Genomic DNA, 27,442 nt, shown 5'->3' on the forward strand with positions numbered 1-27,442 from the left:
GATTGCATGTTTCCAAAGAAGATTAATCAATTCCATTATTGATCAGTTACACTTTTCAGTAATTTGTGAGTTTTTTTTCCACTGAATTCTATCACTCTATTTATCATCATCGTCATCATCAATAGCATCAGTCACAGCAGTGACATTATGAATGTTCTCAATGATCAGTGTTTTTATGTAACTAATGTATGCACTTCTCATTTTGCCCTCTGAAGGGGAACATAAAGCTCATCCTGATTCAAACTGTTGTATATTATGTTGCCTTCACTTCCCGTCAGCAGTATTGTCATTCCGAGGCTTTACCCCACATAGTAATAAAACTAACATGGCTTACATGCATTTTTCATGTCACGTGTAGGGGTTCATGTTAATTACTACTTTCGTATCCTTAAAAAGTAATTATATCCTTCACACACTGTACATGTTCCTTTCATGCTTTACATAACGGTGACTCTTTTAGATAGGCAAGTAAGTATTAAAGATACCCGAGCAAAGTAAAAAAAAGTGACGGAGCAAACAGTTTCTGCATTAATAACAAGGATCTTTGTTAATTACCAATTTTATGAAAAGATTTGTGCTAAATGTGTTCGTTCAGGACAAAGGCGGTGCAGGATTTCAGCGAAAGCACGTAAAGGCAACACGAGAGAGGAGGCGGCTGCAGCTCAGCTCCTGAGCCGAGAGCTGCTTCCACAACTGGACGCTCCCAGCGGGCCGTGGAGGTGGTAAGAACCAGTGATTTGTATTGTTTAACACTGAGACATGACTGTAAAGACCGCTTGAAGACATTCTTAGTCAAACTGCACTGATAGATTTTCTATAAGTCAGCATTAGTCTGACTTCCGCCTACCAAATCCATCGTAATGGCCGGTGGAGAAAGTGTCAAATACTTGATAGAAGAGATTTTATGAACAGGCTTGGTGGATCATAATGATGCCGAATTTACGAGAAGATCCAAAGAAACGGCCAGAGTTGAATTTCAATGGATTTTTACTTCTCTTGATAAGCAAGGACGCGTCCAATTTCAGGGTTTTTGAAATGGGTTTAATGTTAACGGGCTACGTGTCGCACATTGTCCTGTTAGTGGCATCTCGAAGCAGCAGTATGGCTGCTGCTCGCGCGTCCGTTAGCTTTCTGTCGTCTCTGGGTTCAGAGGTGGACGCCGGACACGGAGCCGTGGTCAGCTCTGTGGACCACAATGGCTCCCCGCCTGGTGTAACGTTAGAACACTTGTGTTTGGTGTCAGTGCTCGTTGCCGTGGTGTCCTCCACAGTCCCGCTCTGTCCACTGTCCCCTGTGTTTGACACGCGAGTCTTCGCTCCGCTGACTGAACGCTGAACATCAGCGCTTCGTTTTAGGGGACGTATGAAATGATAATGTTAAATGGGGATTAAAATGTAATTCCACAGTAACATGATGATTTTCCATTTCTGTATGCGTTATTTGAGTTCAAGTGAAAATGCAGTAATTCAGTTTGCATTTTTTTCTTTTCACCTATTCTGAGTCATCTATAATGACTATATGAAAATGAATATGGACATTTCAAGACTTCACCTACTATAAAGTGCACAATAATTGAGCATAAGTAATAATTGATATTTTCTTAATTAAAGCTGTTTGCAGGGTGCATAGTATTGAGGTCATGTATCTATTTGTGTCCATGCAACATTCCTCATGTTATTTGATGTCTCAGCAACCTGTTCTTGAGATACAAGGTAAGCTTTCACATCTGAATGAGTCTCTCCAGGCTTTCAGATAAACCCACTCTTATTTTATGCTGTTTTCTGTCATTGCTGAAAAAAAGAATTTGCTCTCCAGAGAATTTTTTTCTGTTTCTGAGTTGTTTTTTTGTATTTATGGACGGCCCCCAGGCCAGACATCCTCCACCCTTGGTTTAAGGATTTTGCAGCATACACTGCAGTCCTTACTGTGGCTGTGCAGGTGGGTGTCTGCTGCTGAACAGCATCACAGTGGGGGCTGCTGTGAGATGTTGGCCCATGACCTCAAATTCCCAGAATAATGAGGCAGTAAAATATGTGGTGATCCTGTCTGCATAACAGAACGCCTGTACCTTTTAGAAACGGACTTGTGATGCTTCCTGTGGCTCAGCTCCTCATGCATGGTGCGATGTTTGTCTTTGCACACATGAAAGGTGCAACAGAGATGAGCTACCAAATGACACTTCCTTAGACTGGAGTATCAGACAGGTATCTCCAAATCTGGACAAATGAAACAAAAAAATCAGCACAAAGAGATGCTGTGAGAGCGAGAAAATCATTTTCAATAGTTAGGGTGAATTTGACCCTTCAAACATGAATTGTTTCATGTGATCATAACATAACCATAAGAGAGTTAATGCATGCACCAGTGTTAGATATTTTGACTTTGTTCCACCTTCTCAGTCTTCTGGTATAAAATGTCACAGTCTGGTTGGTTGGTGATAGTTGTGGGTGATATGGTCTTATATCATGATATTTCGGGGTATTTCTGTGATAGCAATATTCTGAATGATCTGAAAAACTACGGAAACCTTCTTTTGGCTCAGAACTCTGTCTTGCTGTTGAGCTCTCCTGCGATTCTTCAGGCTGCTGATAGGTTTGTTGTATTGCGCTCCTCTGTTGTGGTTTGTTGTACATCTGATCTTGTGTGACCAATCCACTTCCACACTGCTGAGGTCACTCGCCCTTTTGGAACTAACTCCTCCACCGTTGAGCTGGGGGCAATGTTGCGTTCACTTTCAGGCTTGTTGCAGTGTATAACGTATGACATCATTGCTTTAACAAGTCAGAATAATGCCATTATTGCGAATTTTTTGATCATATTAAGAATCATACCAGTATTATCATGAACGATATGATATGGCACTCTCGTAGTTGGTGAAGACGAGCTTGGTGTGGGCATAGGTGGTTTCCTCTTTTTGCCATGTGGAGTGGACAGTGTGCAGTCAAAGGGAAGTGATACTGCCCAGAGAACAAAGCACACTGCAGCCTGCTGTGTATTCAAACAGTCATCATGAGGCAGCAGTGTTCCTCATGCAGGGCTGAGTGCCTTCAAAACATTCACTCTGTGCTTCTGAGACACTGGACTATTTTCCACTTATATTCAGTTGAATACAGTACAAAGACAAGATATTTAATGTTCAAACGGATAAAAGAATGTTTTTTGCAAGTACAAACTTGTTCTGAATTTGATATTAGAAACTTTTGCTACAGTACCCTCAGATGGTCTTGACTTACAGTATGTTTCACACAGCTGGAGCTCCAGGTTTGTGTTCTGTTGGACAGTTATTGGTGTGTGGCAGACCACTCATATTTGTGAAAAAATCATCTTCTTTGTCACATTTTCATATTTATCAGCAGAATATACAGCTGAGCCAACATGTCTACAGGACATGAATTGAGTGCACGATGGTCTCTGAGTTCTTGACATGAAGCATCCACAGCTCTTCCCACACTGCTGCTGTGTGTTAGCAGACCCACTGGACAGACAGCGCTCTTCCTCCTTGGTCCGGTGAGCACAGGCAGGTCTGAGCATGCAGTCTTAATGAGATCAGTCAGGTGAGGAGCGAGCATATCGTTACACGGCCTGGACCAACTGGATGCTGATCAGTCCTGCTGCTTAGTGATCCCACAACAATTGGTGGAGACATTCAACTCACTAAGCAACTGCAAGTGCATGCAGTATGTGCCACGTACATGTGTGTTTATCTGGATCAGATGATTACAAGGATTGCATTATTTATTTAAAGCTATCATCTCTACTTGTCTGTATTCCTGAGTGTCACTCAGATTTTAATTTCTGGTCATTAATGTGCATATTGTGGCTGTAAACATGTCTGTTTAAAGCTGCACTCATGTAGGTGTCACTCGTAGTAGTGAAACTACTACTTGTTTATGGTTGTTATTGCTCAGTCCTTAAAATGCCAGAAAATTGGCAAACAAAAAGGCAATCTAGATTTCCCAGAGCTTTAAGTGACAAATTGCTTGTTTTGTTTGACCAACAAATGACTTGTCCTTGCAGTGCTGCTGTGGGCTTCAGCTGAGCAACACGATGATAATTGTTGAGAAGACACTGGACAAAGAACTCCCCACAGCTCCTTTAAGGTGCATGAACGAAACCAAATGAACCAAATAATAAATAAAGTAAACCGCCCTTAGAAAAGAAGGTCGTGTTTTCTAACTCTGCAGGTTACTAAATTGTTATGTCCCTTCAGTTGACCGCGTTCCTGCATTTTCTTTGTCCAATGGAAGCCAAGGGATGCAGCCAGCGATGGAAGATGCATCTCCCAGAGTTTAAAGGCAGCTGGAGATCACCGGGTCCAGCTACAAAAGACAGTGAAAGAGGCGAAACAGAGAGAACAAGAGACAGAGGAGGGCCACACAAAAGTGTTACCATGGCGCCCACCTCCAGGTATCTGACAGACAGACAATACGCCATGAGAAAGCCTCTGCTCTCTGCAGAACAACATACATCTATCTTAAAGAGGACACACCCACAGACGCACACAGAGAAGGTGAGGAGGATGGAGAGGGAACTGCTTGTCACAATATTCTGGAGATTCTTTTTTTTTTGTTTTATCTCCAGTAAATATGCTGTTATGTAAATGTGATGCCAATTTTTTCATCTTTTTTCTTAACAAATGTGTACTTTATCCTTCAGATCATTTTATTTTTCTCTCTTTTTTTAGGCACAGTACCCAAATACGCTAATGACTGTTGTAACATGTAGTGTAATGTTGTAAGCAATGTCATTGTCTTTTTGAATTCTGTCTTTCATGCCTTACAGGAGAAACAGCTGGGTGTAAGCCTGAGAGAAGAAAACCGGCAACACTCTGACATTAACTTGTTGACCAGAGCAAGAGCAGAGCTGACCCCAGAGAGCTTCAGCCTCTCTCACAGTGACTCTAGAGAATACCTCAGCTCACCCACCGCTGTCTCAGAGCCCAGTCTGTGCCACGAACAACTCACTTTTGGGTCACCATTTCCTGGCAGGAGATCAGCTCAGCGGAGCCTCTCGAGCTCCATCCTGGAGGTCCAGAGACTGAACCCTCCTCTGAGGCCGCAGCTGACCTCCACTGTCCTGCATCCTACCTACACCCCTCGTTCAGGGTACTCCAGGCCATGCCAGACTCAGCTCAGGCCGCGGGGAAGGGAAGGGGGAGTTGGAGGGGAGAACAAACTATGCGCTCCTGGACAACACTCAAAAGGTCAGCCAATGTCTCCCTACCAGGCAAACTACTGGGCCTGTGCCATCCCTAAAGCTTTGCCTCCATCACCAGACAGGCACTCTGCAGGCTGGGATCCAAACAGGGAGTACCAGGCCCTGCTGGACTACACCTACCCTCTGAGATCAGGACAGGTGGTCACTGAGTGGGACAGCTCCCCGCTCCAGGGAGACTCTCTCCTCCAAACAGATCCTGTCTCGCAGGACTCAGGGATTGAACTGGATCACCTGTGTAGCTCCACCAGCCTGTCAGGGTTGGCCTTTACTGTGAGCAGCACAGGGCAGAGCAGAGAAAGAAGCACTCGTGGTGTGGGTCGTAGGTCACCTGACCTGCAGGCTTCCACCAAATCCTCAGATGGTCCGCCCTCCAGTGCCCTGCTCTCCCTTACAGACCCCGTGGGTTTGTCCTTGGACAGTCTGGACACCAGTAAGACCGAAGGTGAAATGAATCATTCCCAAAGTGATGCTCACCATCATCAGCATCATGGTCTCTCCTCCTCCACCTCCACTGCTTTTATCCGCTCCACCAGTGTCCTTCCACAGTCCAGGTGTCTATGTGGGGAAGTGGACGAGGAGTTCTGGCCTCTTCCAGAGCAGCTGGAGGAGCTGCAGCTGCTGTCTAGGCGGGTTAGTGCTGTGGACACTCATGGACCTTTACTCATTTACCACACCGATGTTTTTGCAAAGAGTAAATGTTTAGATCATATTTACTCCACCATTGTGCAAAGAGCTCACAGCTGGTTCAAATAGCTGTTTCTTCATAGTGAAACATTCTAATGTATTTATTTATTATGCAAATATTGCATATTGTAAAAATGACACTGAATTTGTTGATTTGTGTATTACAGTAACAGTATAATATGTTGGCATGTAGTTGAATCTGCAACAACAGTACCATAGTGCAACTGAATTCAGTTTAAATGTTCAGTGGTTTCTGGGTTCCTTCAGCTAATCACTGAAGCATGTCCCTGTGTGCAGGTGAGGGAGGTGACGGCCCAGCTGAGCCGGCCTGTTACGACCAGCTGGGAGTCTCTGGGGCCAGGCACCACCTCCATGCTCTCCTCCACCACTCTGCCTGAGAAACAGGAGGCTGAAGGCAACAATCAAGACACAGATGAAGGAAAATATGGAGAGAAGATGAGTGCTGCTCAGACAGGTGTTTATAGTGCCGATGGTCAATGAATGTTCAGATTTTGGGGCTGTGCACTCTTAAAGGGACAGTTCACACTAATGGGAACAGGACATATTTTCCCTCTTCTTATTTAGTGGTTTCTCCATGCAGATATTTTTGGTTTTTGTTTGTCCAGGTTTGGAGGTGAATGGAATTTAGTTAATGGTACTGACAGCACTGAAGAAATGACATCTCAAAATTTCAAAAATCCATCTCCTCTCCATTAGCAGGCGATCACAGGGACTCTGAGGCAGTGAGGAGGAGTTCTGGATCCTGGGTGGAGCCTGTTGGAGGGGGACTGAGTCAGTCCAGTCTCAGGGAGGTGGAAGCTTTGGTGGAGCAGCTGTGTGGCCTCACCCTGCCCTGCAGCCAGAGGAGCATCCAGGAGAACCAGGAGCAAAGTGACTCCCTGATGCATCAAATCCAGGTAGAGACACGATGTGTTCTGCCAGCCAAGAGTCTGACTGGAACATACTGCCTGCTTAGTGACAGACAGTCTTCTACGTTACCGTCATATAGTCAAAGCTGCTGTGAATGTTGTGTGTGTTCCAGGTTTTCTGTGCACACCTGGAGCAGCTCGTGCAGCAGCTGTATACAATATCAGAGAAGATGGAGCTGCTGGCTGCACCCTCTGTGGACATAGACAGCGTCAAGGTGTCTCTGGCTGAGTATCAGGTGAGGGCTGAGCCTCGGGGCTGTGGAATACTCCAGAATGGATGCACACGTTGACACTTTTGCGAGCTTGAAGATTTCCCCTGTGGGTTTGCTGAACACTTTTTCTGCTACTACTACTACTACTAACCTACTACTACCTACTACTAGGTGAAGAAATGCCATACAAAACAAAGTGACAGCTTTCTTTTTTTCGCAGATATGAAGGTGAAAATAAGAAGACACAGTTATTTTCCATTTATATGTCTACAAAAATAGGAAGATTTTATTTTGTTTGTCTGTTATCCAGACAATGAAACCAAACACAGATGCTGCTTCACAGATGTTGGCTTAATTTTTCCTCCTGTGTTGCATTGCAGTGATGCAGGTAGCCAATCACAGCCCACCCTGAAACAAAGCCGACTGTTTTTGAAACACCTTGACTAACAGCTCCAGAGAGGAGCTGTCAGTCACTGCTCACACTAGAGAAGCTGGAGTTCAGCTAAATGATTAATTGATTATTGAAATGGATAAACTGTCAATGGACTAATCAATGAATTGATGAGTACCACACTAAAGTTGTTAAACTGGTTGTAAAATCCCTCTGCTAGAAAAACAGTGTATGTCCCCACCTGATCTGAACCAACATCTCTTTCTGTGTGTGTTGGGTCAGGGGTCAGTTATGGTGGGAAAGAAACTAGGGATGCACTGATCTGCTTTTTTCACCTCCGATACCGATATCTGAGGTTTAGTAATGGCCGATATTGATCTGATACCGATCCAGAAAGACAGCGCTGACAAATGGTATGTCTCACTGTGTGGAAAAGACTGGGATCATTCTTTTGTGCATCAGACTTAATTTGAACATTTCTTTCCTGTTTTTTAAAAATAGACATAAATGTACCGAGTTACTTATTTATGTAATAATTGTGCACCAGTACAACAATCTTAAACCAATAGCTTCTCTAAGTGTAACTGGTTCAGTTAGTGCAGTTAGGAATATAAAAGGAATATAAAGTGTGCAACACTCTGTCTCCCACTTGTAACGCCATCACTCACAGCGCTGTGATAAAAGTCCCTCGTTGACAACCAGCTGCATTGTATGTGCAACGCAGACTAAACTACGCACTCTCATGCTGTCCATCGCCTTTCGCATGTTGTTGCCGTTGTCCCTCAGAATCACGTGGACTTCACTCAACGTACGTCAAACGCTTCCTTTCGGGTAGCTGCGATTGCGTCGCTGGTGTGTGACCCATGGCAGTTTGCATCATTTAGCATTGCACTGTGTGGCACATAGCTGTCATCCAGCCAGCATGCAGTTAAACTTAAAAGTGACACGGGACATCCTCTCCGTGATTTTTGTTGCCTGCACACTGTTAGGTTTAAATTTTTCACCTCTTTCCTTCATCTCCTTCAGCGTTAGCTGCGTCATACCGCCTCCTTTTTGTTCATTTAGTTCAATGAACTCAGCGTGCTCCATGGCGTGAAATCTCTGTAGGTGCTTGATTAAGTTGGTTGTGTTATAACTTGACGTTTTACCACTACCCCTGGGAACATTTACTGCGCAGGTATTGCAAGTAGCAGTAGTAGTAGCAGTAGTAGTAGTAGTGTAGAGGTAGTGTGAAAAAGTTCTAGACAGCCGATCCTTTCACTCGCTCTATTTTGAAAACAATGCGGTCCACATCATGTGTGCTTCAGCACTGCGTGTTGCTTGTGCATGACACCACTCACAGCGCCTATAGCATAGTGTTAGACTGAATAGATCAGCCCCTATATATCAGGCCTATTGTCACCGATACCCAGTCTAGAATTTTCTTCAATATCGGGACCAATACCGATACCAATATTGGATCGTGCATCCCTAAAAGAAACCTGTTTCCTCTGCAAACCCAGCTCCACATTCCAACTTTAAAAGCTTCGCTTCACCTCCTGCACATTCTGTTGTGCTGACAGTATAATGTCTGTGTTGTCAGAGTTTCCAGAGGGAGGTGAGCAGCCATCAGCCCCTGACCTCCTGTGTTCTGCACACCGGACAGCTTCTCCTCAGCTGCATCAACACCACCTCTCCATGTCAGTCTATAATATACATGATGAACAGAAACTGAAATGAAACCTTCAGCATTCATCCACTAAGTCTTTATGCACTCTCTCTCCTCCTTTCCAGTTCTAAGAGACACCCTGTTGTTGATTGAGAGGCAGTCTGGAGCTCTGGAGAGCCACACAGAACACTTTTTTTCCTCCATCCTGTCTGCCATGGACAGCCTGACCCAGCCCACCTCGGTCCAACAGAACAGAGAGGAGGACCCAGGCCCTGTGAGGGTCCAGGGGTCCACTTTGTGAACAGGCTGCAGGATGCGTTTGTGTACAGCATGTGATCTATTTATTTTTAGGTTTTCTTACTTCCTTTCAGTAACTCTGTGTTTTAATACAAAGTTCTTGTTTATGTTTAACATAAAGCACAACTGACTTTTTGAAGCATCATGTGGGTGTGTGCCATAACATGATGTTCAGAGGAGTTTCATGAAGGAAACATTCAGCAACCAGCTTCAGTCTAAACTGAACTGGTCACGTTGAAAAATACAGGACCTCGAAGTGCTCTTAAAACTCTGTCTGAAGAATCACAGAAATGTTTTATTATGTCTTAATATTACACTGCCTTTCACTGTCACCATGGTATTTTGTAGGACTCCACCCTGTTCTGATCACCTTTTCTATCACTTGTAATGTCTGTGTTTAACAGACCTTTAAATATAAATGTCTTTCATTTTCCATCTCTCAGCGTGTCTGCTGTGTTTACTGTCACACTTTGCATTTTGGCGTGTAGATGTCTCTCCTGTGTGTGAGCAGTGTGCCACCTGAACCTGAAATGAAGGTATAGAGTCCACAGAGCAGCAGCAGGAGCTCTGATTGGCCAGCTGGAACATGTAGGCAGGAGCTGTGTGTATGGGTTCAGAGCTCAACAGGAACGACAAAAGGGATCATTTTGAGGTGATCACGTCATCATTTAATAATATTTTATTTATGTAGCACTTTTCAAATTTTAACTTCAGTGCTTTTCACATTAAAGGATTCACAGAAATTGGAAATCAGAAACTCATGTAAGCTCCCTCTGTATGACCTGCAGAAATTAGGAACATGAGGGCACATTAATGAAGCAGCACTGAGTGCAAATAAAATAATTAAGTAAAATGTGGATGAAATAAGTTAACAAGCAGGTGAGATTTAAAAGAAATAACCATATACATACAAATATGATGCAGATAAAGATGAGATGATACCAATGCCAGTAAAAGAAGAAACTCTTGAATTTAAAACAGATCAAAGTGCAAAATATGTGGCATATAAAAATACTAAAATGATACTCAAAGAAGCACAAGTAAAATATTTAATGATAAAGTTAAAACTAGTATAAGGAGGAAATATGAATCTCACACTGAGGGGGAGGCTGTTTCCATTTACAGATAGGACATCAAATGAGTAATTATTTTGTTTTCCATCACATTTATTCATCATTTACAAATGAAATGAACCCTTAACAATAACATTGGAAAATGCATAATTGTCTCAGTGGCCCTCTGGTGACATCAGGCAGATCAGTCAGTGTTAGGGGACAGAAACAGCTGTGTCTGGCATGTCCACATTTCAGTCATTTCAATGAATCATTGGCCCATGTTTGGAGACCTGTTTCTGAAGGGAGGTGGACACTTGCAGTCTTACACCATGTGCTGTAGGAGGTGGCTTGTGCACTCTGATCTGACTGTTTACAACCTGAGTTTCTCACAGGGATCAATACATTTTCAGCACTATCTTATCAGCTGGTTTAACCAAGTAATCTCATGTACAGGACAGGTGGTCACTGTCCACATGTCCAACACAGCTTTAAAACATGCTGGATCTGTTCTCACTGATGTGTTGTGTACTAATGTAAACAAGTGTGTTCACTGCTCGCTTCACACACATCATGAAAAGACATTGTCTCTCTTCTCTCAGGTCAGATTCTTTTGGTTTTATTGGCCCATGTTTGGAGATTTTTGCCTCCACCACAGTACAATGGATGTGAAATCATGGACATGGCTGCATATGTCCACTTGAGTTTTTTGTCATGTGGATGAACCGGGTGATCCTCTAAATAAGCCTTTACAACCCCAAAAAGCTCAAACTTTTCATCATACTGAAATTCAATGAGTCACTGAATAAAGGGAATTGTTTAAAGTCAGATCTGTCCCATATTATGTGCTGTTTGTTATGCTCATTTAGTGAAAACTGGAGAGACTGCTTCACTGACAACCAGATCATAAGCAAGACTTTGGTATAGACTCCATTTTGGATTAATGGCCAATTAAACACACACACGCACTGTAGTTAATTTGGCTCAGTCACACATACACCATCCTGCTCCACATACTCACAAGAACTCTACTACTACTACTACTACTACACTACTACTATGTGTATTACTTCATTGGCTGGGGTCTGAATTTCGTTTCTATGGACGTCGAAAACGAAAACAACTGTGTGTTTTCATGTTATAGTGGATAATCAAATAGAATAGAAAAACCATACCCCAAGAAGAAACAAGTCTAATTACTGTCTGACATTTTCACAGTAATGTGGATTTCTGGCTCCTCTTCGCATTGCACATGCGCTAAAAGTGACCACTGCACGCGCCTCACAGGAGCGCGCACAGCAAAAATGATTTCTGAGGAGATTTAGTGTTAATGACAAATGCGAACCTTTCCTATGCAACCACTGTTTTCAGACGACCCTGTCATTTGATTCTCATGCAGATGCAACGAGTCAGAGCTGCCATGATGGCATGAGGAGAACACATTCTATACTACTGTCATGGCTGATCGGTGTGTATATGCCATGCAGCTATTAAATTATTAATGAAGCTGCTTAGATGACCATGGCCACTAGATGTCGCTGTATGAGGCGAGCAAACCAAATCAAAGAGTCAATTACGGGAACAAGAATCAGAATCAAAATCAAAAAAATCCTTTATTAATCCCCGAGGGAAAATTGTTTAAAATGTTGTTGTTGTTGTTGTTGTTGTTGTTGTTGTTGTTGTTGTTGTTGTCTCTTACTATTCATCGTGCATCACAGGGTCACTGTCTAAACTCCTGTGCTTGAAATCATATCACTGAGGAGGAAAAGTGATTTCATGCAGGTTTAATGCAGGAAACCTTGAACACTGTCTGGAACTCTGTTTATGTGCACCGTTCACTACGTTTACATTCCGTCCGTCATCACTGATGGACCAGGTAATCATCTCTGATTAACAGTATTTTTCCAGCATTTTCTTTCAAATTGTTCACAGTTCGTCTTAATTTTTTGCCAAAAGGTTTTAAAATGCCTAACATTTGTTTCCTTTGAATCTGTGCGCCTTCTCGAGGCAAGTGCACGCTGCAGACCAGACTACGCATGCGCACAACAGACAACATGTGCAACAAAATATGAGTAGGACTTGTTTTTGGTTTTCATGAAAAGAGTAAAACACAGCTACTTTCATTTTTGTGTACACCAAAAATGAAAAAATGAAATTGTTCTTCATTCGGCTGAATATCTGACTAATCAGAGGATAAAACAGGATGATACAGTGGGGGACTACAAACCTACCAGTCTTCCTGTTCACACCAACTCCTAAAACAGTGAAGACATGACAGGCTCATAAAATCGGGAAAGAAGTGTCTGGATTATTGGGAGACTTGTACACCAAAGTGCACAGTGGAACTGGGTGATGACCCAAAGTAACCTATGTATCCTGCAGGCTGATGTGTTTGGGGCCAGGAATAACAATTATGTCTGTTTAGTGAAAGCCTATTGAGCGTAAAACAACTGTTCAATATACACGTCATTCAGGTTTATGATAAAGGAAGTTGTGTATTGTGTGTAGTTTGCCACGGGGTACGAGCCGACTCCTCTGTGCCACGTTTCACTAAATGACGTAATCTCTCGCCGGGCTTGACAGTTGGCTGTTGCAGCAACTACACACACTCAGCAATCGAGAGATAAAGGAGGCGACTAGGTCGACATTTAGTCATATCTCCGGTTTATTCGCTTTAGGCTTACAATTGTAGAACGAGTGAACAGACTGTCTCACAAGAGAAGGCATCTGTAAAGCCAAGCCACGTATTTGTGTGTTATTCCTGACTTGGCTAACCAGCTGGCTAATGTTAGCTGTTTCCTGGTTGAAGTTGCAGCCATTTTGGATTTTTACAGAGAAACAATTAGCCGGCCGTGGTTTTGGGAGCAGTGTAAGCTAGCCACCGCTCCCGTTTTCACAACCAAACAACGCTACTTACCTGCTGACAGGGAAAAGGAGACGTTTGACGAAAGGGGATACACAGTACAACGAGTCAACAATGAATCCCGAATAGTGAGTATCATACCTCAGAACGTTATGTTACATTTTGACCAGCTAGCTAAGGTTAGCCATGTGCTAACAAGTAAGTTAACGTAAGCGTTGGCAAACAACTTAATATTAGCAGTTGAGCTGTTAGCGGCTAACAGCAACTAACATTAGCCTTAATGTCCACCTGTGCCTGCCTAAGATATTGTGAACATTTTCCAGGGATATCTGTGGATGTTGGTGCTAAAGACTTATCAGTCAATTGATATTTCTGACACACAACAACGTGTTCCTGATATCGTTATTTACATTATGAGCGAGCTGATGGGTCAGCAGCAGCAGCAGCAGCAGCTGTACACACTGGTTTCGGTTCGCTACATTTCACGCTGAGATGTAACATTAAATACAGGACAAAGGTTCCTTGTTGGATTTTGCCTTGTAACTGTAACGCGATCCTTTCTTTGTCCTCAACAGTTGTCTTTATTTTGTTAAAATACGCTATTGTCAACGATATCAGTTAGAAATAGCTAATTGAATTCATAAAATATGTCTTTAAGTCATAATTATTGGTGAATATGACAGGAGGCGTTCTTGAGTTCTATTTTTTGAAGGGCATCTCTCAGCGTGTTGCCGATGTTCATACTTAAGTCAGTATGTGTCAGTATGACAGGCTACTTATTTCCGACCTACCATTAGTAAACAGATATCAGAGCAGCAGCCATCAGTTGTTTGCGTCCGATAGGTTTTCCGCTGAACCTGGTGTCGGGCATGACTCAGTTTTCAGTCAAATGTTCTCGTCGTGCTGAGGCAGCCCCTCCACAGCCTGTCAGTCATGTGTAGGTCACATGCCACAGGACAAGTCATCGATTTCACCACAGCAGCGTTGAGCAATCAGTCACTTCAGCTTTCTCCCTGTATTTGCTTTTCAATTCATAAATATTTACCTGGATGGACTGTAGGACTGTAGGTTTTTCTTGTTTGACAAGATGTTAAACGGTACTGCTTTTTAACCTAAAAAAAAATGTCTGGCCTTTTTTAATCTTATCATAATTTTGAATTGTGACACCTGATCCTCACTCCCTCTCAGTAGGCTGCTTAATCTTGTGTTAATGATTCACCTCTTTGGTATAGGCTAGATACTCTTACGCAAGGTCCAAGAGCTTACTCAATGAGAGTCAGTGTCAAACTGTGGAGGAGGCATCTTTGCCCCATGTTATGGTTTAGAGTATAATTCAATATGCTGAATACCACACTTATAGTTGAAATGACAAATAAGCAATTGTAGGCCTGTAGGAATTTTCTAAATTGCACGGCTTAACTCTTCCCAACTGCATATGTTGGATTTTTCTGTTGTAATGGATACAACAGTCAATAGAGCAGAAGTAGGAGAGTGATGGTAATTGGAATTTGCAGGTTAGAGGTCAGAGAAGCGTGTTGCATTGAGTAAGGTTGCAAACTTGTTTATGGTTAACTTGGTATTGTCAGAGTTCTGTTAAGCAGTGCGCTCAGTCTCGCACAGGGATGGCCATTGTCCACAGTCACAGGCCTAATAAAGTGGGAATGACAGGAATTTATTACAATGAAAAGTAGAGGAACTGAGATGGTCCTGGGAGGCAGGATAATACTTATACCGCCAATCTTATGTGTGAGAATTAAATCGGACATTACTGCTTTCCCCCCTACCGATGCTGATGATGCAGTATTAGTAGGTTCACTGCCAGGTGCCAGTTGCTACTTTTACTACAATACTTTGTTATTTTGGGTTATTACCAATATCAGACATACTTCATCATTAGGCTATGTCTGAAATAGATATGGTATGAAGTTTCTTTTTCCTGGAAATAATAACGTGCTGCAGAAGTCCTTGAAACTGAAAGAGAGTTGTAAGTTATTTTGCAAGGGCACTGGATCTCTGCTTAGGTTTCTTCTTAGGCTTTGAGGAATGTGGCACTGCAGAGGATCAGTAGGAAAATGAATAAACAGAATAAGTTTGAACAATAGCAGGTCTTGAACAAACTAAATGTTAGACAGGCAAAGCAGTTTGTTTAAAGTTTGTGTACCTGTGTTAGAGTGTGTGCGTATGTGTGTTTTGGGGAAGTGAGGGATTATCATTATATTGCTTAATTTTACATGGGTGTGATTGTAGTGGTGCAGGATGTAGTTGAGGCTTATGTTTGCTGCAGGCAGTCTGGACTCGCCTTGTTGCTTGGTAGTTTTAATATGGGTCATTGGGATCACCTCATGCTACATCCACACTAACGCCGCAAACACCATGGGTTACCTGGCTGAAGTGCAGTGCAAACACCATGTGTGTAGTGTCCACAGTTTTGCTGCTGCAGCCAAATCTGTCTACATTGAGTTAGCTTTCGATAATGGCCATCAATAATTGAATGTCCTATTTCATTATAGATTTAATTTATATAACCGCTGAAACGGATACAGATCAAGTTGAGTTAAGAAAAACACATTATAGACATATAGACATTGAAGCTGTAGTGAAAGGTGTAATGTTGCTGGTATGATGTCAGTGTCTAACTGACTATCAACAGATCATTTTCACTGTCTATATTTGCTGAGAACCATGTACGTCACAAGAAAAGAATGGCGAGTCTTTAGAATGATGTACTGTTGTCACTACGAATGAGCCACACTGCTCACATGTGGCTGCTCTAACTTGTTAACATGGGCGCTGAGATGAAAAGCACGAGTTCCTTGATGCACACACACTGCTCAGGAAGACAGTGTGTCCTGGGTGTAATATGCTTTCATTTTAAAACTCAAACCTTTTGCCGTGTTTATGCCGAGCATCCTCACTACTCTGGCATTTTAGAAATGCCAAAAATGAGACTTTTTGAAACACTGCAGACCCTGGTGTAGACTGACTACTGGGATTTTGTTTTGGTCACTTGGTAAGGAAACAGAGACTTTTGGAAGCAATGACGCAAACATCCACGTTCGCTTCCTGATAGGGTCTTATCATCACGACGTGTCCTTCTCTAATTTGTCACGTCCCTATAGTGTGACCCATTTCCAGAAAAAACAAAGACATCAACCTTGACTATCATTGGCTAATTCACCATAGATAAGGAATTACAGGTGTTACTGAGCTGTGGCTCGGTGGTGTCATTAGCCCTACGCGGAGCACTGGTTTGGGATGTGGCTAGGAAGAGCCTGTGCCTGTTGGGATAATGTGGTTAATGGTGCTGTGGCTCCTGAGGAATGGTGAGAAAACCTTTGAATGTCCTGATTGGCCCTGATCCGCCTCAGTGAAAGACTCTAGAAAACTGCTTGCATTTATCTGCACAGCTAGACAAAAATGTAATGTGAAGTATAGTAATAATACATTAAAAAGAAAAGATGATTCTGCTGGAAAGCAAATACAAATCAAATGCAGTTTAAAGAATAGCCCAGCAAAAAGATTGCATGTGCACGTAGGCTATTAGCGTCATTGGCAAATGTGAACTCAGACTTTGTTATGATATTGCGTAGTATTTGAGTTTGTGCGTTAATAAAGTTGGTGTTATACTGTCTATATTTAAAAAGGTGTCAAAGAACATTAAACATACAATGATGGAACAATACTGTTGACAATGTTTTAATAATGATAGCATTATGTGGGAGGATTCTGTGAAGAGCAGTCACGTTTCCTTGCCTCATCATTTTTGTCCTGTTGTCTGGAAAAAAATTGTATCTGTTGCCTCTGCATCAGCCCTGCTACCTGTAACATAAGCAAAGAATAAATAAAAGTAATAATCATTTGCAGTATTTTGCAACTAAGCAACCAACCACCGAGTAGACACTCTGCTTCCTGTTTCCACTGGCACACACATGATCAGTGTATGGAAATGGTAATGTGATAGGTGTTTTCCAAATATGAAACGGTGCTAAAAAAAATTGTTACCATCTCTAAAACCAACCGTAAGTAGTGCAGTTCATATTTTTTTGATGCCATGTGTTAAAAACGATGACACACATCTCATCATATATAGTGGATAGGGTTAGACATGATCTCCCTTAGGCCTGGTTCAGACTACACGATTTTTTTGTCGTTGTCACACTTGTCACCGTGTCAGATTTAATGATCACACTGCCACAAACTTGTGCTGTGTCTTGGTCAGGTGATGGGCCAGACTACATGTATGACCCTGCTTGATCATGGCACGACAGCACAGGAGTACAGATGACCGATTATCGTTCATGATTGGCCACAACGCCGGTAAATCGGGTTAAAATCATGTAGTTTGACGCAGGCCTTACCCACCTGCTTTGTTGTGGAACATTTAAACAGGATGTCAAAATCCTAGTATTGATAGCAGCATTAACTACAGTAGTTCTTTACAGCTGGCTGAACTAAATAAATGCTGTATATAAGTGTGGTGTTCACTACTGACATCTCTAACTCTAAAATCCTGGTGAAGTTTCTACTTGGTGGTATGAACTATTGAGCTGTTATATCCGCTCAATAAACATGAATCATTTCATCAATTCTAAACTCAGAAGTGGAGTAGTAGAAGTACAACATCAAAAACGCTCAAAAATAGAGTACTTTATTCAGTTTTCCTCTGGTCCCTTCAACTGGCTTCATATGTTCAGACACATGATTATCTTGCTTCCTGCACTTCCTTCTGAAAATGTGTCTCTGCTTAGCAGGGTTCATTGTGCTGAATATTTCCTTTTGTGTTGACTTTTCAGCCACTTTGCCAAATGAGAGTGACAGTAATGCTGATGAGCATATTTGCCTGACTGAAGCTAACGTTAAATCAAAGACTATGTTGAAGGGAAAGGCCCATCACTGCTTTGAATAAGCAGTGTGAGATCTGAAATCGGACTTCTGTGTTCTCAGGCGATTGCTTTGGCAGCCATTTATGTAGTTATTAGTTAACAATTTCTCAATATCCTGTAACTAAAGGTTTTCTTTGTCTGCTTTTTTTAACCCTTCTCTCACAGTGACTATTTATTCAAGCTGCTCCTGATTGGTGACTCTGGTGTTGGAAAGTCTTGCCTTCTTCTCCGATTTGCAGTGAGTTTCCTGATAATAGCTCATATTTTATTGTTATATTAACTCTATTTTCCCCCTGAGCAGAATTCAGTCTTACAGTGTTTTAAGTTTTGCTATGCAGCAATTTCATACACTGTTGAAAGCTGTCTCCAGTTGAACAACAATATACTGTCTTAGCTGTCTAAACTGGTTTTCTTAAAGGTGTGTGTGTGTGTGTGTGTGTGTGTGTGTGTGTGTGTGTGTGTGTGTGTGTGTGTGTGTGTGTGTGTGTGTGTATACACATAATTTTTTTTATGTGTAACTTTTTGAGACGTGTATGTGTGTGTGTGTATATATGTGTATATGTATGTATGTATGTGTGTAATGTGTCTGTATATTTATATACATACATAAACACACACATTTGTATATAGTGAAGCAATAAGTGAACAGGATGTGAGCCATCTAATTTCATGTAATTTCTCTCTGCAGGATGACACATACACAGAAAGTTACATTAGCACGATTGGTGTGGACTTCAAAATACGAACCATAGAACTAGATGGAAAGACCATTAAACTTCAGATTGTAAGTAACCTAATGCTTCACTTTCACTTTGCAATGTGCTTTCAGATCAGTTTCCTCTAGTGAACTTAGCTCACTCAGACAGATAGAGAACTGTTTTTTTTTTTCTTTCTTCTGACATCTGCAAAACTGGAAAAGTTCAGAGATAAGCTTGCCATTATTACACATTTTCTCATCAAGAAGTCCCTGAATGCGATCAATGAATAGGTGTCTGTCTTTCAATACTATCCTTTCTCAGTCCCCTGGTTCCCACTGAAGATATAAACTTAAAAACAGCTCATAGATATTAATTTTCATTTAAAAAAAAGTAATTTCTTAAAACAGCTGGACACTGTAGTTTTCTTTTTACTTAACAGCTCAGGCTCTCCTCTTCTTCATATGAGGTTTTGTGACTGCCTCAATGTGAATGACTGGCCCTGACTGCTCACTGTGCACACATGAGCACCATATGATATCTTAGTGTCTAACAGCTGAACTGGTTTGACCTTTTTTGTTGACTAAAGCTAAACACAGTGGCTCATTGAGGAGCTTTTGTGACTAGTGGTGTTTTTGGCGGCCTGTTTTAATTTTAGTCTTAGTCTCGTCTTTGTGTCAAGCTGTCATTTTAGTTTTTATTAGTTTTAGTCACGTTCATACTCTTTTTAGTCTAGTCAAGTTTCAGTCGACTAAACGTCTGAGCATTTTAGTCTTATTTTAGTCAGAATTATCCGTGACTATTTTCGTCTAGTTTTAGTCGACGAAAACTGATGACATTTTAATCTAGTTTTAGTCAATGAAAATTGTATTTTAGTCTCTTTTTAGTAATGCATTTCTATTTAACCCAGTCAATATAGTGTCTAGTATTATAGACGAAACCAAAATTTTCTTTTAGTCAAACCCATTTCACAGTTCAAACAAGGTGGTCTTATTATTATATTGTTACCTTATAGACTCAAGAATACATCCATTCCAGAAACGAAGACACTCTGATTTGAGTTTACAACATACTTATTTACCAAGCAAAGCCGGCTGGCCGGCCATCGGTCTCGTTCTCTGCATCAGCTGTCTGTTGTTAACGCTAACCTACTGCAGCTGCATCTTCTAAATAACGCAGCGAGTGGGAACTAATGCTGTGACGTCGCCTAGTCATAATTTTCGTTGATGAAAGCAACTATATTTGCGACCCCAATTCCCAAAAAGTTGGGATGCTGTGTAAAATGGAAAGAAGAAGAAAAAGAGTGCCATCATGAGCATATAAACTGTGCTTACATGTAGTCATATCCTTTATAAAATCATGTGTTCTCAGAGTATTGAACCTCACTTGTCTTTCAGTCAGGATGCCCCTTTCATACCCAATCATGATACTATCACCTGTTACCAATGAACCTGTTTACCAGCATTCCACAACTTTTCCAGTCTTTGTTGCTCCTCTCCCAACATGTTAATGTTGCTGCATCATGTTCAGAATAAGCATATATTTCCAAAAATCTGTGAAGTTAATTGAATAAAACGTGAAATATATTGTCTTTGTACTGTTTTCAATTGAGTATATGTCCAAAATGATTAGCAAATGATCACATTCTGTTTTATGTGTATTAGTTTTTGGACAACAGTGAAGCTAACAAACAGTACTTGTTAGTAGGATCCATTCGTTGTTTGTTTACAGGAATAGAATAGAATCATCAACAGCCATTTCTTCTTAGAAATAAATAGGAATAACCATGTAAAGAGGTGATAGATTAGATGAACTATAAATGCTGCATTAAGTTGTTATCATGGCTTGGTGGAGAATTTCAATGTCCCTGGAGACTTTTTGACTCACAGGAAAAAGAAAATCTATTAGGAAGTCCTAAACTTACTCTTCTTTCCTTGACAGTGGGATACAGCAGGTCAGGAGAGGTTTCGAACAATCACATCCAGCTACTACAGGGGTGCTCATGGTATCATTGTGGTCTATGATGTCACAGATCAGGTATGTATAACATGACACTATGTCACACCTGTTAGAACTCGTCATCATTTTCATCATGTTAATCTTTAATTAATGGTTAAACTTTGTACCACAATCATGAGACAAAATCTAATTGTCCACGTTCTAATGAGCTGAAATTGACAAAAATAAGCCATTCTTCATTTTGCTGGAGTGTCCCTATAAGATGGCGCTATTAAATTTTTTTTAACAACTCCAAGAGAAGTGGAGTCAGCTGGTTGCTTTCAGTCAAAACTGGGTGCCTGTAAAAACCAAGCAAGTTCTTTCCATTTTAGAAAGAAGCTAGTGTTCACCTTGTTCCCTGATGAGTGAAGTAAGTCGTTCTTCCTGTTCCTCAAGGGATGCCTCGCTGTGTGATCAACATGGTAGTTTTACACAAACATTTGAGAGCCAGATATGAAAAGTTGAAACACTGTGTGCTGTCAAGGTTTGTTGTTGCTGCACTAGAAATTAGGGGTGTGTGTTCTGACCTAAAATGATATCACAGTATTTTTGTTCTGTGTTTTTACCGTGATGTAATATATCATGCTAGCACGAAAATAAGAAATATTCCACTCCACTGGTCTGGCTGTGTGAGACAAAGACACGAAAAGCTGCATGAAGAAACACTTTCCCACATTCATGCTACTTCTCTGGTTATTTCATTGGCTTGAAATGATGCTTAATATTCACAGTTTCTCTTGACTGTCAGTATTAAAATGCCAACCTTGCTCCAGCGTGTGGGTCTACAATAGATGCTATGAGCCAAATTAGCCACTGTACATGTTAATAGAAAATTCATCAGGCTAACCAGCAAAAATAAGCTACATTAAAAACAGGATCTGTAGTATCAGTGTAGTGGCCAAATGTCGATCAGTCATTCTGCAGTGCTTTCTGATTTGCTCTCTTGTGTCCTTTTCTGTTCATGCAATGCCTCACAAGGTGCCAGGCACCAGTGCTGACTGGTTTTAATTAACGCATCCATGTTGCATTGAAATGTGTCATCCCTGGGACACGCTGCCTGCCTGAGCCGTGCATGTGCATCACAGAACCCCTTGCTTTTCATTTCAGCACCCATGTTAACAGGTTAGAGCAGCCACACAGTCCACATGAGCAGCGCGGCTCATGTCGGGCTGCAGTGATGCATCATGTAGACACTAGACGTGTCACCTGTTTATTTCTATGTGACGTGCGTGGTTCTAAGCAGAAATGGACGGTGAAAATGATCTGCTGATCGTCATATCAACATCAAACCAGCCTTTCACTGCAGTTTCAGTCTCTATATTTGTAGAATATGTCACAAACATGGTCTGGTGTGGTCTCTCTCTGTATGAAGGTAAACTAAAATCTCATCATCATTATCATTGATTGCCATTATTGAAGGCTGGCAGTAGGTAACACTGTCTGTGTGGACACATGCACATGTGAGCCGCAGCAGTTCAGCGCTGTTGCTGCCTGCACAGGTAGAGGTACCCAGTGTGTCCGGGATCCTAGATTGTCTCTGTGGAAGCTTCTGATGTCCTTTAGCAGATTTAGATCGGTACCAACGTTTCTCTCTTTCCTGTACCAGGAGTCCTTCAACAACGTCAAACAGTGGCTACAGGAGATTGATCGCTATGCTAGTGAAAATGTCAACAAGCTTCTGGTTGGGAACAAGTGTGACCTGACGACAAAGAAGGTGGTGGATTACACAACAGCAAAGGTAAGGCACCGGGGTATTTAATCCCACACACACAAGCTATTGCATGCAAACTTTGGGTGAATCCCATTTCTCTTTTCTACCCCTACCCCTTAGCCCTACCCCTTGTCCCTTGCCCCTTGAAACGGAGTGCCAAGGGGTAGGGCCGAAAGTCAACCCCTCCAAATTGGGACACCCCTTCGACAACCGCGTACGTCATCAGTAGTCGCCGCTGCCTCTTACGTAGGCAGATGCGACAAGCGTTTGCCGGAGATCTCGGGGAATCATGCCGTCTGCCGCTGTGGTCTGTTGCGTGGGCTATTGGGACACATGGATAACTGTGATCTCATGATCTCTGATCTCATATAAACCAGTGATGTTAACGTTACTTGGGTTACAACATCCATATGACATGTTAGCACGGATTGTCGCAATTCATACACAACTTCAATGGAGTTACAGGCTAATGCTACCGTCACATTCGATTTGTGTATGACATTCCTGCATGTTGTATCCCATAACGCTGTCAATGTAACCGAATACCAGCAGCGAGGTTGCCCGAAGTTATTATTGATAACGTTATCACTTATTATCATCAGGGCTGCCCACAGAGCACCGCTAGTGGCATTCAGCCTGGCAACGGTAACCACGTAACTGAAGCCTCGACTACTATCGATTTTTTTCGGAGGATTTTTTACGAGGAAAATGACCACTACACATTGAAACAACGTTAAAATAGACAATAAAGTGGTTTTCGTACATTTTAAAACTTTATTCATGGAGAAAATACTTCGTAAATCGAAATCTGTCGTACCCCTCCGTTTGGAGTGTGCCTCGGAAAAATCTCCATTTGGAGGGGTACATAGCCCTACCACTTCCCCCTACCCCTCCGTCATAATGGGAATTGGGACACCCCTACCCCTCCACGTGAACGCGCAAAACGGAGGGGTAGGGCCAAGGGGGAGGGCCAAGGGGTGAAATGGGATTCAGCCTTTTTCATGCTTTTAACACTTTTTGTTTAGAATTTTCCCCTTGTTTCCTGTGCTGGGTGATGTCTGGTGGCAGAGAGGCAGCAGCCCCTTTTTCTCAGCCTGTTCAAGGCAAGAATGTTGTGTTGTTTTGTCAATCCATTCCGGGTCTTCTTTAGGCAGTATTGCAGAATCTCTTCAGAAAAATTTTCAGAAGTGAAGTAAAAGAGGGGGAGAGCTGTTCACATCCTCACATTCACATACTGTTCTGTTCAGCTCAAATGCTGTGTGTGGGGCTGCAAAATGAATTTATTCAGCATTGTTTTGACAATGAAAGAGTCAGTTATGTGTGTGTGCTATGTTTGTGTTTGCAAAGTGTTATTTAATGTGTTAATTATAGCCGAGAAATAGAGCCAGTAATACAAAGCCAAATTACTTTCATTGAGTCAACAAGTGCAATAAGTACAATCTCTGATACAGTGCTGCTGGTCTGCCCCTTTGAGGCTTCAACCCTTAATATGCTCTTTCACATGTTTTGTCATCCAAATAATATTAGAAATGGATCTGAAAAACATTCATGGCATCTGCTATTTCACTCAATCACTGGCATGTTTCAAAGTATGGAATGACATTATTTTAACAAACACCTGTGTAACAAACTGCTGCTGCATCTGAAACCTCCTGCTCCAGCCTCCAGACTGTGGTCAGGAAGCACAGGAGAGACTGACTCCTTTACAGCTTCAGGGTGAAATTATGGCTAACTTCAGTCTTATAACTTTCACATCACCACACTTAGCTCCTGCCTCCACCCAGCACACCTGCCAGGCCTGACTGCAGATACATTGCCCCTCTGTCCTGCTCACCTGCACACTTGCCACACACTCCACACTGAATTTGTCCAATGAGACTGTGCTACCCCACTTATCTGAATGCTGCTTCACTTTTATCCTGCTGTGTTTACATTATGCTAGCTTTTGTTCTTCATTGTGTCGACTGAAGCCAAAGTGGCCCCTGCAACTGACAAGACAAATTATTTACCAGCCCACACCCATGTTGTTCCTGTTAGTGTCATGCAGTGTTTCCGTGTTACTTTGCTTTGCACTAATGGAAAATAAAAAGTTAAGAGCATCAGTGAAAATAAGATTCCTAAAATCCTGTTCTATGTTGTGTTCAGGAGTTTGCAGACTCTCTCGGCATCCCCTTTTTGGAAACCAGTGCCAAGAACGCCACCAATGTGGAGCAGGCTTTCATGACCATGGCTGCTGAAATCAAGAAGAGGATGGGCCCTGGGGCCACAGCTGGAGGAGGAGAGAAGCCCAATGTGAAGCTGACCCCTGGCACTACTGTCAAGCCTTCATCAGGAGGATGCTGCTGAGAGAGAAACCACTTCCACTTTGACACCCCACCCTCTTAACTCATCCCCCTGAAACTCCACTGTGTCCCTGCAAAGCCCCACCACAACCAGACAGGACAGGGAAGACATGATTCACAACATGTCTGTGAGAAGAAGATGAAGTTGCCTGTATTTGTACTGTACATAATATAGCCGCACTACCAAAAACAAATAAAGCATCCTTCTTGTCATACTGTCCTATTATTGATGACAAATTCTAAGGACAGGTTGTCGTTCAACCTGGCCCTGACTCCCATCTCCCCCAACTCAGACCTCTCAGAGACTCCCTCTGAATGCAGGTTGATGAGGTGTGTGTGTGTGTGTGTGTGTGTGTGTGTGTGTGTGTGTGTGTGTGTGTGTGTGTGTGTGTGTGTGTGTGTGTGTGTGTGTGTGTGTGTGTGTGTGTGTGTGTGTGTGTGTGTGTGTGTGTGTGTGTGTGTGTGTGTGTGTGAGTGAGAGAGAGAGATGGAAAGAATTTGTCTTTCTGTTTCTGTGCATCCCTGCAGTGGGGTTGGTAAAAGAATCCCTTTCATGAAGGTTTCTGTTTATATGGACCTTTTCTGTTTCTCTTTTCGGTGATTATTTTGCTGTTTGTATCTGCATTTGTATGTCTGTCCCCATTTGAAGGTGTTTTTTATTTCCCTTGCCAACCTCTGCACAGCAGTGTCTCACAGTCCAGCATCTAAAATCTAGTGCAACAGTATGTACATAAACATTATGTATATATTATGTTAAATCTGATTTGCCAGTTCTGTAGTGTTCAATATGTTCTTAGGATATAGTCTTGACTCTTAATCTCTGCATTCAATTTGTGGCTGAAGACAAAGTTTGTTGCTCAACATGTAACACTTCAACTGAAAATAAATATTGTACTACCAGACTGTATGAAACGGGAAGGTCTGTCTACAATTTTTGGTGAGATGTGTAGAAAACCTGTTGGAATTATTTATTCTTCATTCATTTGGCATATCTACTGCCAGTTACATAGGGTCTGTTTGCAAATTGCTGTGTAATCTCAGTACAGAATTGCATATATAAAATACAATGTTCTCTTCTTTTCATAATAAAGGCAACTGAATTCAGTTTGAAAGGAACTCTGGGGCCAGTGTTTGCTGTATGGATGAGAATGTTAGAACAGTGCTCCATTGTACAGCTATATATGAAGGCCAGGTCATAACACAATGGACAGAGATGTGTGCATGTGGGCATACAAGCCAGTCGTTAGCTAGTTAACCTCAATCCTGAACTGCTAGAATGTAGCTCACTTTCCACTGAACACAAGGCAGCTGATTTCACAGGAAATCCCACAAAGTTCTAGCTGCCGGTTTACATAAGAATAGCCTGAGCTGGAGTGTCACTCAGCGTAAGGAGACAGGACGCTGCTGAGCTAGCACTTCTCCAGAACATGACTTCCTAAATGTTGCATGGAATACGTTACCAAAGAGAAACACACTGACCCCATCTCATCAGACTTTCCAGGAAGCTTTAATGCAAGCTGTTCACCCAGTGTTAAACAGTTATTCTTGCATTTAGAATGTGCATAAGGTTAAATGGGAAGTTGAATTTATGCTGAAATTTTTGTTTGCCAAGAGCAGATACTTCCTGCTAAACAAAATCTGTGGCATCAGTATGATTCATAGGATTAGCATGTGTGTGTTGCGAATACAATGAAAGGGATAAGACTGATAGTTGATATTGAAAGGGCAAGGAGAAGAAACAAATGAGGGGAACGTGAAAATGGATGGGGAATAGAGAGGAGTGATTCACCAAGTATCTACACTGTACTGGGTATATAAACGTGTGATAACTACAAGTAATTCTTCATTATGTTTTACAATATGTGATGGGAGTATAGTTCATCATAGTGAAGATTCCATCCATGATCTTTAGGGACCTCTGTTGGCATTAAGCTGAAACTGCAACAGCACAATCAGTTCAGTGTGAAGCTCCAGCTGAAAAGAACTGCGAACCAACTGATCACCATGAGGAGATCCAGAGGAGACATGAGAGGTATAGCTGGATTAGTAGGGGATGTGATTAAAGGGGTATTCCAGCAACTATTAGTAATACACTTCTGTTAAATGTACAAGCAAGGCAATTTGTTTTTACACAGCACATTCTGCTAATGAACTTGAATTTAATGTACTTTACATTACAGTACATGTACAAACTTCCAACCTAAGACATAAACTACACAAGAGCAGGGATGGAAAGAGTTCTGGACCACTGCACCACTACACACATGGACTGCCTCCTCCCAGTGGCCAGAAAAAATCTATTAATGCATGCAAGTTCAGTTCAAATACAGGAGATATTTATATTTTTTATGTTGAGTTACTGCATGTTACTGAGTTACTGTTTTAATTTGAACTTTAAATGGATCTGAATACTTCCTCCACCAATGCCTGTTAGTTTCACATTATCACAGCCTGGATTTATTCAGTCAACCATGAACGAAAATATGATTTGAGAGGCTGACTGCACACGCACAAGCATTA

At 41.9% G+C, this 27,442-nt stretch overlaps 2 protein-coding genes across 5 annotated transcripts; both read left to right on the forward strand.

Annotated features, from left to right (window-relative positions):
• The first annotated feature begins 620 nt into the window (after positions 1-620).
• cep68 (centrosomal protein 68) lies at positions 621-11,259 on the forward strand. 4 transcript variants are annotated; one of them, XM_070977488.1, is made up of 9 exons: positions 621-722; positions 4,018-4,100; positions 4,211-4,510; positions 4,783-5,847; positions 6,199-6,376; positions 6,619-6,818; positions 6,944-7,066; positions 9,016-9,112; positions 9,207-11,259. In XM_070977488.1, the coding sequence occupies exons 3-9, from the start codon at positions 4,241-4,243 to the stop codon at positions 9,380-9,382; spliced, it is 2,109 nt and encodes a 702-aa protein (XP_070833589.1). In that variant the 5' UTR covers positions 621-722; positions 4,018-4,100; positions 4,211-4,240; the 3' UTR covers positions 9,383-11,259. The 4 variants fall into 4 exon arrangements, with proteins under 4 accessions (XP_070833589.1, XP_070833587.1, XP_070833588.1 ...); XM_070977486.1 differs by having other exon boundaries at positions 644-722; positions 4,248-4,510; XM_070977487.1 differs by lacking the exon at positions 621-722 and having other exon boundaries at positions 3,893-4,100; positions 4,248-4,510.
• A 1,732-nt stretch (positions 11,260-12,991) lies between these two features.
• Positions 12,992-26,038, forward strand: LOC139341154 (ras-related protein ORAB-1-like). The gene is made up of 6 exons (XM_070977526.1): positions 12,992-13,421; positions 18,342-18,414; positions 18,865-18,960; positions 20,813-20,908; positions 22,476-22,607; positions 24,726-26,038. The coding sequence occupies exons 1-6, from the start codon at positions 13,408-13,410 to the stop codon at positions 24,924-24,926; spliced, it is 612 nt and encodes a 203-aa protein (XP_070833627.1). The 5' UTR covers positions 12,992-13,407; the 3' UTR covers positions 24,927-26,038.
• The last annotated feature ends 1,404 nt before the right edge of the window (positions 26,039-27,442 follow it).

This window comes from Chaetodon trifascialis, chromosome 13, assembly GCF_039877785.1.
Source record: "Chaetodon trifascialis isolate fChaTrf1 chromosome 13, fChaTrf1.hap1, whole genome shotgun sequence".
Taxonomy (NCBI): domain Eukaryota; kingdom Metazoa; phylum Chordata; class Actinopteri; order Chaetodontiformes; family Chaetodontidae; genus Chaetodon; species Chaetodon trifascialis.